At 42.9% G+C, this 13,067-nt stretch overlaps 1 protein-coding gene across 3 annotated transcripts in view; it reads right to left on the bottom strand.

Moving 5' to 3' along the window:
* The window catches only part of LOC117765704 (cytohesin-3), a 32,466-nt gene that overhangs the window by 4,280 nt on the left and 15,119 nt on the right, over nucleotides 1–13,067 (bottom strand). The window contains exons 1-9 of one of the 3 annotated variants that reach the window (XM_034592125.1): nucleotides 13,001–13,049; nucleotides 7,213–7,295; nucleotides 6,590–6,654; nucleotides 5,741–5,807; nucleotides 5,462–5,580; nucleotides 4,931–5,011; nucleotides 3,653–3,765; nucleotides 2,327–2,475; nucleotides 1,630–1,741 (exon numbers count right to left, since the gene is read on the bottom strand). In XM_034592125.1, the coding sequence (XP_034448016.1) occupies nucleotides 1,630–1,741; nucleotides 2,327–2,475; nucleotides 3,653–3,765; nucleotides 4,931–5,011; nucleotides 5,462–5,580; nucleotides 5,741–5,807; nucleotides 6,590–6,654; nucleotides 7,213–7,295; nucleotides 13,001–13,034 (823 nt within the window). In that variant the 5' untranslated portion in view covers nucleotides 13,035–13,049. The other 2 variants (XM_034592126.1, XM_034592127.1) reach the window with 2 other exon arrangements.

A 13,067-nucleotide genomic window follows, 5' to 3' on the forward strand; every position in this document is an offset into this window, starting at 1 on the left:
CAGCTCTTGATATGAACCTAATATGGCACCTAGAGCACCCCTGAACCCCAACACATGCACACACGTAAGTAAAAGAACTATGACACACACAAACACACACTCTGCTCCCCAGAGCAAGTTCACCACCTCACGTGTTAACTTGTGCAAAATACATCCGAAGTAAATCAGAGACGGAGCAAACGTGAACGTTCAGCACGTTGGTTTGAAGCAGAATTCGGCCTCTGGCAGTGACCGCAGAGGCTCATGTTGGAGGAAAACCCTGCTCAGGACACTGAGGAAGCTCCGGTGGTGGGATACGTGTGCAAAGTGTGTGCATGCAGACAATGGGAAATGCATGCACAAGCGCACACACGTCCAAAAATAAATCATAAGATGAAGACATGCACATGAGCACGCACAAGCAAATTCTAATGATATCCCCAAAGTGTGTGTGTGTTCCTGATTAGTTCCTCTCTGCACTAAGCATCCCTCATGGTCACAACACTTTTCACTGCAGCATTTCCTTCCTGTTTTTGTGGCGCCTCACATGAGCCTATATGGGCCACACGTAATTGCCAAAGCTTCCTTACATTTCAATAGACTCTGGCTATTGAATTAGCGCGGCCCAAATTTCCACTCCAAACAGAGAGATTTGCTAAAAAAGGGATTTCTTCCTTCACATCCCCCAGGGTTTATTTTTAGAGAGTCATATTAGAAATGTTATAGTGATAACTGGTGTGGGAAATGGCTCCAGGGAGGAGCCCGACTAAAATGTAATCATGTTAGGTCTGTGAGCTTCAGTGGGGCTATTTGCATTCATACTCACTGGTTTGATGAGACTACAGAGACATTACAGGGAGTTAAAGGAATGTGCAGGTCAAAGCTGTGTGTGTGTGTGTGTGTGTGTGTGTGTGTGTGTGTGTGTGTGTGTGTGTGTGTGTGTGTGTGTGTGTGTGTGTGTGTGTGTAAATGTAATTATAATCTTAATCCCCTCCAGTGAGTTTGCCCTTCAACCTTTGACAAACAATAATCAGTAAACTACATCATTTTATGTCCAATAATCAATCCACCTAAAATTAAACAGTAAACAAATAACGGCACTCTAAAAAGGGTTTTAACTGAAAGGTGATGAGATGCTCTGGTGGTATGTGAAGAATGTTGGAGCAGCGGGAATTCCGTTTTTTATGTGCCGTGAACTGCAGAGCGGTGGAGCGAGGTCCAAATCAAAAACACATGTAAACAAACAGAAACATGTGGAAAAACCAGAGCCGGAACAAGAACAATAACTGCATTGCATCATTGGGAAAGCATCCCTGGCACACACACACGCACAACTATTGAACTGCCTTTAGTCTTTTTTGTTGTCGCTTTTATGAAAATGCTTAAAAACTAACCCTAACTGGAGCAGACAGAGGTGACAGAGGTGCACCTACATCCATTTCAGGTCAGTGTCAGTGATTAGAGGCTAATTAGACAGAACCATGTATGACCAGTGTCCTCAGCCACTATCCTGCAATTTATCTCCTCGTGCCGCTGTGAGAATAAAGCCACGATTGTAGAGAAAAATGCAAGACTAACCAAATAAAGTCAATTTAATCCAGGATGTATTGCATCCTGTCAGCAGGGGAATGTGCACAGAGCCACACTAACCTAATTTGAGCAGCCAGCCCTCTCTGTCTGGGTTGAAGAACGTGTGCGTCAGGTCATTCCCATCATCCTCTGGGATCTTAAAGGGTTCACTCTTGATGCTGTCGTATAGATTCTGCAGAGAGAGAACAGGAAAGAAAATGAATGGTGCATTAAACACAACATGGACAGATTCAATTCGAATGTCAAAGTGATTCACACCTCGACAACTGGGTGAAACTTTAACAAGTTTTGAGGGCACTTTAGTACAGAGGTAAGTTACAGTCAGTAGATCAACTTGTTTTTGTGCTGTTTTCTCACAAGGGGCTCACACAGACATTTTCCGGATATGTCACCAGGGGGCTGGGCAGGAAAAAGTTCCTGAAAATGTCCTGAGCATCTGACTCTGACATTTGCGTTTTCACATACAGCCCCTCCGGAAGATTTCACCGAAAATGTGCGGACTCGAGTGCTTGTCTGAAAGCAGGTTTTGATATCACAAAAGCTCATTAGCATCCAGGCGCATATCTTATTCTGCTGAGCTGCAACGTGTCGATTGGTGAGGAATGACTCCCTAAGTTTCATGGTGGAAAAACTTACAGGCCATATATACCACTTTTAATTCTCAAAACTGCATGTTTTACCAACACATTCTATCAAACTCGCATTACATTGCAAACATTTGTCAACACTAATGATGTAATAAAGTCAAAGCTCTCACCCTGAGTAGGTCCTCTGGGAGGTCCCCCCCCTCATTGATCCCTCTGTTCATGGAGATGAAGCGCTCCACAGGGGGCTTGTCTCTGACGTTGGGATTGTGCAGGCTGGTGTTCAGCATAATGATGGCAAACGATAGGACATAGCAGGTGTCTGTGGGGGGAATTACATAGAGTGTGACTCGGAAACATAAACTACAGCACAGCCATGCCGCGTGTGTGGAAACATCTTTTTTGCTTGCTTGCAGTTAATCTCGTAGTCTTCATTTGTTGATCATTCATTTCTTTATAGTTACAGAATGAAATAGAAAACACAAACTTCTCATGTTTTCCTCAAGTGAAATTAAAACATTTTAAAACAAGCAGAAGCTGAAAAGTGGTGGATATTCAAGTATTGATATGAAAGCACCAATGATTTGTGATTAATTAGACAGAAATTAATGAATAAAGATTAAGTCACCACTAAATTTAGGGCATTAAAAAAACTACAATAAAAGACAGAATTTAATCAACAAAAAGCCACATATTCGGACACACACAAGGCCTTGTTACACACACACACACACACACACACACACACACACACACACACACACACACACACACACACACACACACACACACACACACACACACACACACACACACACACACACACACACACACACACACACACACCGTTTCACATCATAACTCCTGGGATTCGTCCTCCACCTCATCCACCCACACACTTCCTGCCCCAGTCAACATCCTCAGCTCTGTGATTTACGGCCCAGCGTGCACCAGTTCTGAGAGATGACCAATAACTTAGTCTGGGTGTGTCTCCACTGCACCACATCAATATTCATGACCCGAGCTGTCACCTGTGTCCTCAACACTCGCTCGGTTAACACAGGAGCAGCCTGACAATGTGCGACGGGGCCAAGACTCCACTAATGACCTCTATTGACCAGTGATCAATTTCATTATCACGGCTGGAGACACGAATACTGATTACAGTGCGATTAGTGGGCAGGCTTCTAGCAACGGTGGAAAATGGAGAAGTAAGTGGACTGTTGGTGACGTTCAGACTGAGAACAAGAAAAATAAACGGGTTTTCTGGCTGTGTAGTGAGACACTGTTTATCATATGTAAGATGTACAAAGTCCAAGCAGGTCCAGCTGTCTAATGAAGGAAGACAGACCGTCAGTAGCATTGATCTGAGGCTGAGGTGGTCTGGCTCGCCCATGTTATCTGTCCTGGACTGTCTGGCTCAGTCTGACTCATATATCTGCTGCTGTGTGTGTGTGTGTGTGTGTGTGTCTCTGTGTGTGTCTGTGTCTGTGTAGTACCTGTGGACTGGAAGACGCCAGGATTGCATTGGCAGTACCTGGAAGCAAATGCCTCCATCATGCGATCAATCTTCTGGGCTTCGCCAGGAAGTCTGAAGCTCCACAGAAACTGCCTGTTACAGCAGGAACAGAGGGAGAGAAAAAAATTCAACGACATGTGAAATATTGATGTAAATGAGTTTAACAGTAATTAACAAGTCTACTATGGAATAAATCAGAGAACCTATGGAATAAAAGAACTTAGAGGGGTTTTAGACATTATAATAACTAACCATAACATCAACAAGATTATTTTACCTTTATTAGCAACAAAGAATAGTGGCTGGAAAATATTTTTCAGGGAAGTGATTTTTAGAGCTGTCAATATGCATGTTTCTTCTTTTTCATGTCTGATAAGAGTTAGATGAGCGAGCATGACATGCAGGTTTGCCTGACACATCGTTGACATTTAGGAGGTGTCGTCTGAGCGCCTCCATAACCTGTGGTTACCCATAACACCCCTCTCTACGTATACCCACAGAGATGTTTACATGCATCTTTGGAGAACCATAATTCCAGGCTGAAAACTGACATTAGCGCTGCATGATTTCAGCCTCTGATTCATTCCTGTGCACAGGCGTTTAACCTGGATCAATTTCTGCCGCAGCGCAATATGATGTCATCCCACAGTTCAATGCCTCGGCCAATCAAATGTGTGCAAGTATATTTTTAGGATGTCTTTTTGTTATATGCTTAGTGGCTGTAAATCTACCTTTCACCTTACAACTGTCGAGACAGACAGTCCCTGATGCAACAATGATTTCAAGTAGAGATGTTCCGATACTGACACCAGCAACTGAAAGGCCTCTGATACAGCCGAAGATTTCAGTGTGTGTGTGTTTAAACCCCAATGTGCTTGTGATGATTGTACTCTCTATTTTTTGTGTTGTATTTTGTAATCAATTTATTTAAATTTATTAGTGATATGGACTTTTGAGTCTGAAATAAAGCTAAACTAACTAGTTCCATCTATAGAATCCCTCCCAGCTCGAAAGCAACAGTTGCACTGTACTGCCACTGGTTTTATAGAGCGGTGAAGAAGAGGTGATTTCCAGTAGTTTACGGTTAGACAGAGGAAGCTAATATGTCAGCAATTCAACAAAATTTCACACAGGTTAAAAATTGATAAAAAAGGTATCAGAACATCACTACTTTTCAGAAACTTGAAATCATCTCAAACTGGACATTGTGGACTGTAACACACTCTTTTTATGACCACAGTTTTCCTTTGTCACTCACCTTAAGGCTTGTACGAGGTTGAGGTCCGCAAACTCATGAAGCTCCACAAATGCCTGGAGGACCTTGATGTTGAAGTCGTCCCTGGAGGAGAGGACGGACACATACAAATATTTTAACTCCTCTCTCCAAACAGAAACAGACTCTTCACTCATCTTATCTCGAAATACGCAGGGTGCAGCGACCGTTTCACATTTTTTGGGGCCAAGATGAAAGCTAAATCGCTGAGGCCCAGTCATAGCACCAGTTTCAGACAGACAGCCCCAGTGTGGGCTGAGGCAGGCAGCGTGAAATCCCCGTTGTTTTGACTGTCCTATCCTCATTGATTCTTCTTCGATAAGAACCACATGTCTGCTCAGATACTTTATTGGCACCGTCTCTCTCATCGCTGCTCTGGTCCATAAATCCAGACTATCAATTTCCTGGGGCTTTATACTCACATCTGAGCACATGCAGCGCCGATCCGACACAGAGATGGGGAGCGGGAAAAAAAGAAAGGTGGACGGAAAACAGAGGGAAAACTGGAGATCTCACCGTTCTCCCAAGTAGTCCCCGATGACTGTTTTGTTGAGCCCCTCGCCTTTGTAGAGGAACTGTGCAATGTCTTCTGCAGTGTGCTGCAGAAGATCATTCTCCAAAAGGAACTGGATTCCCTGTTTAAAAAAGAAAGAGCGCACACTTTCATTTCAGTTCCCCATTAATAACACTGACGGATGGCTTGGAGATATTCATTTATTCAAGAGGCCCAATCAAATCATGAAACCATAATTCAACAGTTTCTACGGCTTGTGGGAGTTCAGGGTGGGGCCTGACCTTTTTAGGATCCATGTTGAACTTCTTCCTGCCCATGGCGATCTGTTTGTTTCTCTGTGTGGTTTTGCTGCAGAGAAAAAAAGCACAGGAACGTCCATCAAATAACCGTGAAGGGTGTGGTGTTGTCCTCAGGCTGCTGTGTTTTGTTCACTAGGTCAGTTTGTGATGGTTCGTGCAAGACATGACGTGACTTTGTATATTTACGACAGGAGAAAAACTGAAAATACCTTATGAATGATGAACACGTGATTTTTTTTTTAATCAACTGTGCTGCATCACTGTCTTTATTGTACCCCACCTGCAGCCTGGTGCTCATTCTGTATGCAGCCCACAGGGAAATCTCCACCTATGTGTGTCTGTTTCTATGTTTCCTGTGTGCCCAAAATATCCTGAGTCCCTTTCCCACCTGCATCTCAGACGACACACACACACACAGATACGCACACGCACACGCACACACACACACACAGATTGGAACCCTCTGAAAAAAGACCGTTTGGCTGATGTTTGGTCAGGGGACGCTCCCACTTCGCTCCTCAAACAAAGGGGGATTAACACACAAACGGCCCACACACACACATAGATACACAACAGGTGTGAGGCGCACGGTGGAAACAACTATATATCTGTAAAGAAGAAAATAAAGAATGAAGTAGAGCTGAAACTATGAGTCAATTAACTGATTTGTCCATTGACAGAAGTTTAAAAGAAATAAACAACTATTTACATAGTACATAAAAGTCAGTGGTGGAGGAAGTACTCAAACATTTTACGAATTCGTTGCAGCCTGAGAATACAAATCAGCATTTTTATTAATGAATGCAGGAAAAGGAACCGAAATGAACTCACCTCTCCCCCACACAGGTTAGCTGCTCAATCTCAGTCATTACCTCTGCAATCTCAAACTTCAGCCGCTGCAGAGAAGAAAACAGGAAAATAACTAATTCGCAAATTAGAATTTGTGCTTTATTACTTTTAATAAACAGACAGTGAGGGGAGGAGGACGGCGTGGATCAAGATGCAGCTCTGAAGTAACAAGTAAACACTCGGAGGATCCTAATTTTATGACGATGATGATGGTTACATAAGATTTAAAAGCGAAGAGCATCCAGATGAAAGGTTCCCTTACAGTTACAGTGGGGTTTGGACGATGTGGTTCAAATCAATATGATTTTAATAGGATCATCTCAAGAGGGTATTTCTGCCTTTAATAGACGCTGGATCGTTAGGAGGCGACGGGAAATGCCTGATAGGATAGAATCTGGACGTATGCTGAGTGTATGCACAGGGAAAACACATTAATCAAACTATGTTCAATATGTAACATTATTCAGCAGCTTCAATAACACGTTCTATTGATTTAGGATTTGCCAAGAATAACTGATTTAGAACGATTTGATAATCCAGCCATAACTTCTAATAACCGTCTGCTGCTGGAACAAATAAAATCTAATTCATGGACTGTTACTCACTTCAATATCATCCAGCAGCTCTTTTTTCCTGCGTCGTATGTTCGACAGCTCATCTTTTTCCTCCAAAGACAGGTCCTCGGGTACTGGAAAATACAGAGAGGGGAAAAATTAAAGAGTATATATGTGAGAGAGAGAGAGAAAGAGAGAGCGAGGAAGAGGGGCAGGGTTGTGAGGATGGATTAAATTAATTCACCTTCCTACTAGCCAGGCAGAGTCACAGGGATTAAGCCTGACAGTGCATTCCTGTTCAATGAATCCATGGCAAAGACATTAATCATGACCTAAATTAACAGACTAACAGACAGAGGTGTCGTTTCATTTTGAAACCTTGGATTTAACACGATATGCTGCAAAGACACTTCGGAAGCCTGGCAGTGCAAAACTCGAACATGTATTTGTGGCCTTGTGTTACTCCCCCTTTCATATCTGTCAAATAAGACACCACTGAGGAGGAGAACATGGGGGCGAAGGCAGAAGATGATGACAAATGGACTGAAGTTGTGGAAGAAGTTCGATCTGTTTTATTGGCAACTTGAGGACCACCTGGCGAATGGGAGTCCAATATTCACAATCTTTTCGCTCTTGTGCTTTGTGGTTGTACCGACTCCTGAGGGAAATAACTGGCTCTTCAGCTGCTCCACTATGTTTACCAGGTAGTATCAAACTGTGCAGGCACATAGTACAGGTGTATCTAATAAAGTGGCCACGGAGTGTAAACAGTGTTACGTATGTACAATACACAGCAGGTGGTGGGACCAGATGATAAAAAAGCCGTATAAAAGGAAGACATTTCTCGTGAGAATTTTCTTTCAACCCAAATTAAAACCACACAAACTTCCCTGTTGAAAGCAGATGACTCCCATGAATAACATCCTGTGTGTTTGACACGCAAACACACACACACACACACACACACACACACACACACACACACACACAGACCACTGAGCATCTGGCGAGGCCCGCCCCCTCAAATATTGGCTTTCTGATCGTCAACTCCCGCCGAGCCCTTATTTGTGGTAATTAACACTGCAGAGAGAGCGCAGCACATCACACAACACGCATGTTTTACTGCATGAGCTCACACACACTGTATGCACAGGTGAGCACACACTATCCACTGTATGCATACACAATTTACACTTCACATGCATGACATGTATATTATTCTACACAGAGCGTTTCCCCAGAGCCACCTACTTATCCTTCATTTACCCGGGCCACAGCAACCTCTCCCCCCCAGACCCGTCGGAGGACCTCCCCCACTTTCCTCCACACATCACAAAACAGCAATCCATTTGAGAGCGAGCTGACAGGAAGTAGGTCATTTTCACATGGAGCTCCTACGCTGTCTCTCTCACACACATACACATGAACACACTCCCCCCTCTATCTCTCTCTTTGTCCGCCCCCACCCCAGTGCTTGAAGTGGGGGAGAAAGCAGATTCAAATCCCCCAACTGAATCATACCGCTAAGCAGCTTTGCAATTCAGACTTTTTTTTTTTCTCCCCCTGACTATAAATAATGGAAACAGAAAAGTATTACTAGTTAAATAAAGTTATTTCTTCTCCTCTTTATCTATCTATCTGCTGCGTCTCTCTCCCACACTCCCTGGATCAATCCCTCTGCCCCGTCTTGCTCTGTGAGACAAAGTGACAGAAGAAGCATGGATCATTAGGTTATTATGTTCTGAGGGCACGGAGCGCGTGTTATCACAGACGAGCAGCCAGTCAAGAGAGCAGGGATCCAGATGGTTGTAGATGGCTTCTTTAACTGTGTGAGCATTGGTGTGTGTGTGTGTGTGTGTGTGTGTGTGTGTGTGTGTGTGTGAGAAGTAGAGATGGTCTACAAACTTCAACAAGACGATGCAAAAGAAGAAACAAAGATGAGAAAGAAGGAGTAGCATGTAAAAACATTTATATAAAGAGAACACAGCTATTTAAATAATATCCATAATTTGTCAGGATAGACCAATAGTAGTAGTTTCCACTGGTTTTACAACAATTTCACGATGGAAACCATCATAGCCAAAATGTAACCAATAATTATTTGATATATTGTTTGTTAGTGATGAAATTGTGGATTGTAAAATGAGGATAAGCTACCATTAACTTAGCTGCTATTGATTTTTATCCATGCTAGTGCAGTGCCCGTTCTAAACCTGCCTGTTTGGATTAGACTGACAATTAAAGAGCTGCAGCAGGACTTTGATTCTCCAGTTCAGGTTCTGCGTACTTTGAATAAACAGGTGTACAGCTCTGTGTGCAGCAGCGGTGGCGTCAGGGTTCTGTGGACTGAGTCTTTTAGAGACTTTTAGTCTCCAGGTGAACAGTCTGTGAGGCTAAGGAGGATACAAAACAAGAAAAAGAAAGTTGTGAAGAGACCATGTCTGCGAGTCAGAGAAACAAGGAACCTAAAGGATGCTGTGAATGCCAAGCAGCAAAGAAAGAAAAGACTTTAGGAACAGATACCAGCACCACCAGACATCTTCACACTCTCTGCCTCCTTTGCTTTCTGTTCTTGGCTTCAGATAAGGAGCCTCATAAAGCAGTAATTGTGGAGCAAAGAGACCCTGCAGGCAGCCTACGTCTGTAATGCGCAAAACACTCCTCCATCCCTCCTACTCCGGCTGAAAGAGCTCGGCTTGATCTGGAGAATGGGACAAATTGTCTGAGGGGACGGACTCTGTTTCGGGTCACAGTTCCCCCCCCCCCCCCCCCCGCTGTGTACCCAGAGTAACCTGAAATCCTTGTGAGGGCTACTACTACTGACAGGACATCTGATGCATTAAACATGAAAGAGTATATTTCCATAGAGTTTCCCTCCTCGAAAGTAAGATCCATATTATATTATTATATACAAAGATGTCATGCTTAGCCCCGGGCATAGCCACACAGATTATCAATGCAACAACACTCAGCCTTTTCATATGATGATTTAGGGGGCTGCTGTTCCAGTTATAATCAATACATCACATAACTACCTTCATAAGAATGCATGGTTGACTGACCACATGTTCTCAGAAAGATACAAGGTTCAGAATTTTCAAAGCCTCCCCTATTTTTAAATCTCACTTATTACTAGAACTGTAAGCAGCCGGGTCAACAACATCATCTGGGTTCAAGGAAAAGGTCACAAACCAACGTGCCGCTAAGGCAGCAAGAACAAGGCAGCATTTACATAAGCTGCTTTTACAACATGCACTTAACTCTGGATATTTTACAGAATTTGTCTGGAGGGGCCATATGTGAGAATGCAAATGTCTGAGTCAGTTGCTCTGGACATTTAAAAATAAAGACTTTTCCTGCCAGTCCCCTTGTAAAATGATCAGAATGTCAAGGCGCTTATACGGAGAAGACGCAGACGAGGATGTCAACTTTGAAAGACCAAAAGATTCAAGAGTTTTTTTTAAGGGCAGTCGCCAGTGTCGATGTGCTGCAAACAAAAGGACATGATTTCAAGCAGCAGAATGTACATGTCCTGCCTCGTGGATAATCTACCCAGACGCCACTCCTCCCTTGAATTCTACAAATATTATCATGTTGTTCTGAACGAATCTGACCCAGACAATCTCCCCTTCTGCTTAACCTTATTTGTGAAAAGATAGAAATCCCTCTTGAGTTTTATAGTAATCGGGTCATTGCCAGATCTGCTCACAGTAGATATACATCATAATTAGCTCTCCTTACTGCCAAAACCTCATTACTCCGTTCTAAATGTAACCTATGACTTGCCCTGATATAGACAGACATAGGGATCAAGAAAAGGAAAAGAGATCACAAGCAAATGATTCATGCCGCTGAAAACAGAGGCTGTGTATCAGGTCCACTCATAATGCATCATTACACTTACATAATCTCAATGATGTTCTTTGTTGGCGCCAGTGAACACTGTCTTGGTTACTACAAAGAAGCACAAAGTAAGTCAACAGTTGATGTGGTTCGATGTTGTGTTAGTAGCAGCGCTGACCCTTTACTCACTGATAACTGAACACTACTCAGGGGTTTTAATAATACATCCCTGGCCTGTTCCTCATTCCATTTATGTGCATCTAAGAAAGATGAGATCAGCCCTGAGACAGTTCACCGATGCTTGTGGAGATTGAGGATAGATTAGGATCGGATTCATCTGATTCTATTGGCAGAACGCAAAGATAAAGGATTAAACGTCTTTGACCGTCACATCTTTCCAGGATCCAGGGCAGCAGAGCACACGGACTTGCACATTGATCTCCTTGTTCTATTAAGGAATGTTTGGTGAATAGTCAGCTCGCAGACTCTAGTATGAGACACTTCAAATATCCTATTACAACGAATCTATCCTAAAGTTTTTGATTAAGCTCTGTGTTTGAAACGAGCTTTGAATAAGGGCTTGTGTGATGCATTCAAAGACACTCTGGTGAAACACTTTATTTTTCAGGTCTGTTATCAATAATTTATTGGAAGTTTCCTGGAAAGAATCTTGGAGCTGGGTCCTAAATTGAGGGAAAAAAGGTTTTCACATTTGAATGCTCAGCTCACCTGCTATCCAACTCCAAAAGTTGGCTTGGCTTATCATTTGAAAAGAATGAGCACAGTATGATTCTTTCTTGGAAACTTCCTTGTGTTTCTGAAAATAATCTGAATTTACAGAACCATACAGTGAAGCAGTAACTCAAATTTTTAAGAGTCAGCTAAATAAATACTGTATCATAGATGGAGCATTGAGCCACATCAGTGATGTTCTGTCGCTACACGTGCTCCACTAATCAACCTCAGCTGTCAATCATGATGTTTCACCCCGTTTTTATAAAGATCAAAAAACTGATTAACAAGTGAGATTAAGTGTGATAAAATGACAGAAACCATCTTAGAGAAAAATGTATTTGATGTGTACTTTCACTTTTTAGTTTGGTCCATGTCCTATCCCCTAACGTGGAGGAGGTAGGGATTTATGGCCTATACATTATTCAGTCATCCTTTATATACATTCTCTGAGTTGGAGCTGTTTGAGCAACAGTTCCAACAATGTTTGATTCAAAAAAGGCCATTTCTTGAAGAGACAATCCTAATTAGCTAAAACTACATTACAAAGCCTTTTACACCAATCAAATGTTAGTAAATCTCATTTCTGCTAAAAAACCCTCAAGAAAAACTAAGAGTCAACAAGAAAGTCAGTAAAACACTTCCTGACTTTCACCAGGCTCGCAGAGGGACAATGGAGGGGATGTCTGCTGTGATTAGGACCCGTCTTCCCGTAACAATAGCAACCGCGTAAACAAGTGGAGGCCTTTCCCACCACAGGCTAATTAGGGAGCACTTACGCAAGTTCACAACACTATGACTGTGGCGAGGCTGCTGCTGCAAATGTGTGCAACCCAGCTGAGTTAAGAGTGATGCAAGAAAGTAAGTGTGTAAGAGGCAGTGACACTGACAAATAAACCACTAAAGGACTTGGTGTTTACATTCTCTTCAGTGTATTGACTCTGCACATACGTGATGTTTCACAGGTGAAAATATAAGACAACTACATCTGATCCAACATAATCCTTTCACAAAACAAACCTCTTTTCCTGAATAAATTACATACCACATCTCCGTTTCCTCACTTCAGTTCCCATGATGACTGACGTGTGTGTGTGTCCAGATGATGGTCAGTACTGTGAGTGTCAGTGCTGTGGCTGCCTGCAGGAAGAGCTTCACACTCTTTTCTTTTTTTTCCCAGCCTGTTTCCTGCTCATGTAAGCTGCAATTGTGGCTGGTAGGTGTGAAGTAATTGTTTTTTCCCCACGGCGTTACGCCTACTCACCGCTCTCAAGTATGCACAGACGCAGACAAAGCATGAGCGCACACACACGGACAGCCTCTGACAGTTT

This window comes from Hippoglossus hippoglossus, chromosome 8, assembly GCF_009819705.1.
Source record: "Hippoglossus hippoglossus isolate fHipHip1 chromosome 8, fHipHip1.pri, whole genome shotgun sequence".
Classification (NCBI taxonomy): Eukaryota; Metazoa; Chordata; class Actinopteri; order Pleuronectiformes; family Pleuronectidae; genus Hippoglossus; species Hippoglossus hippoglossus.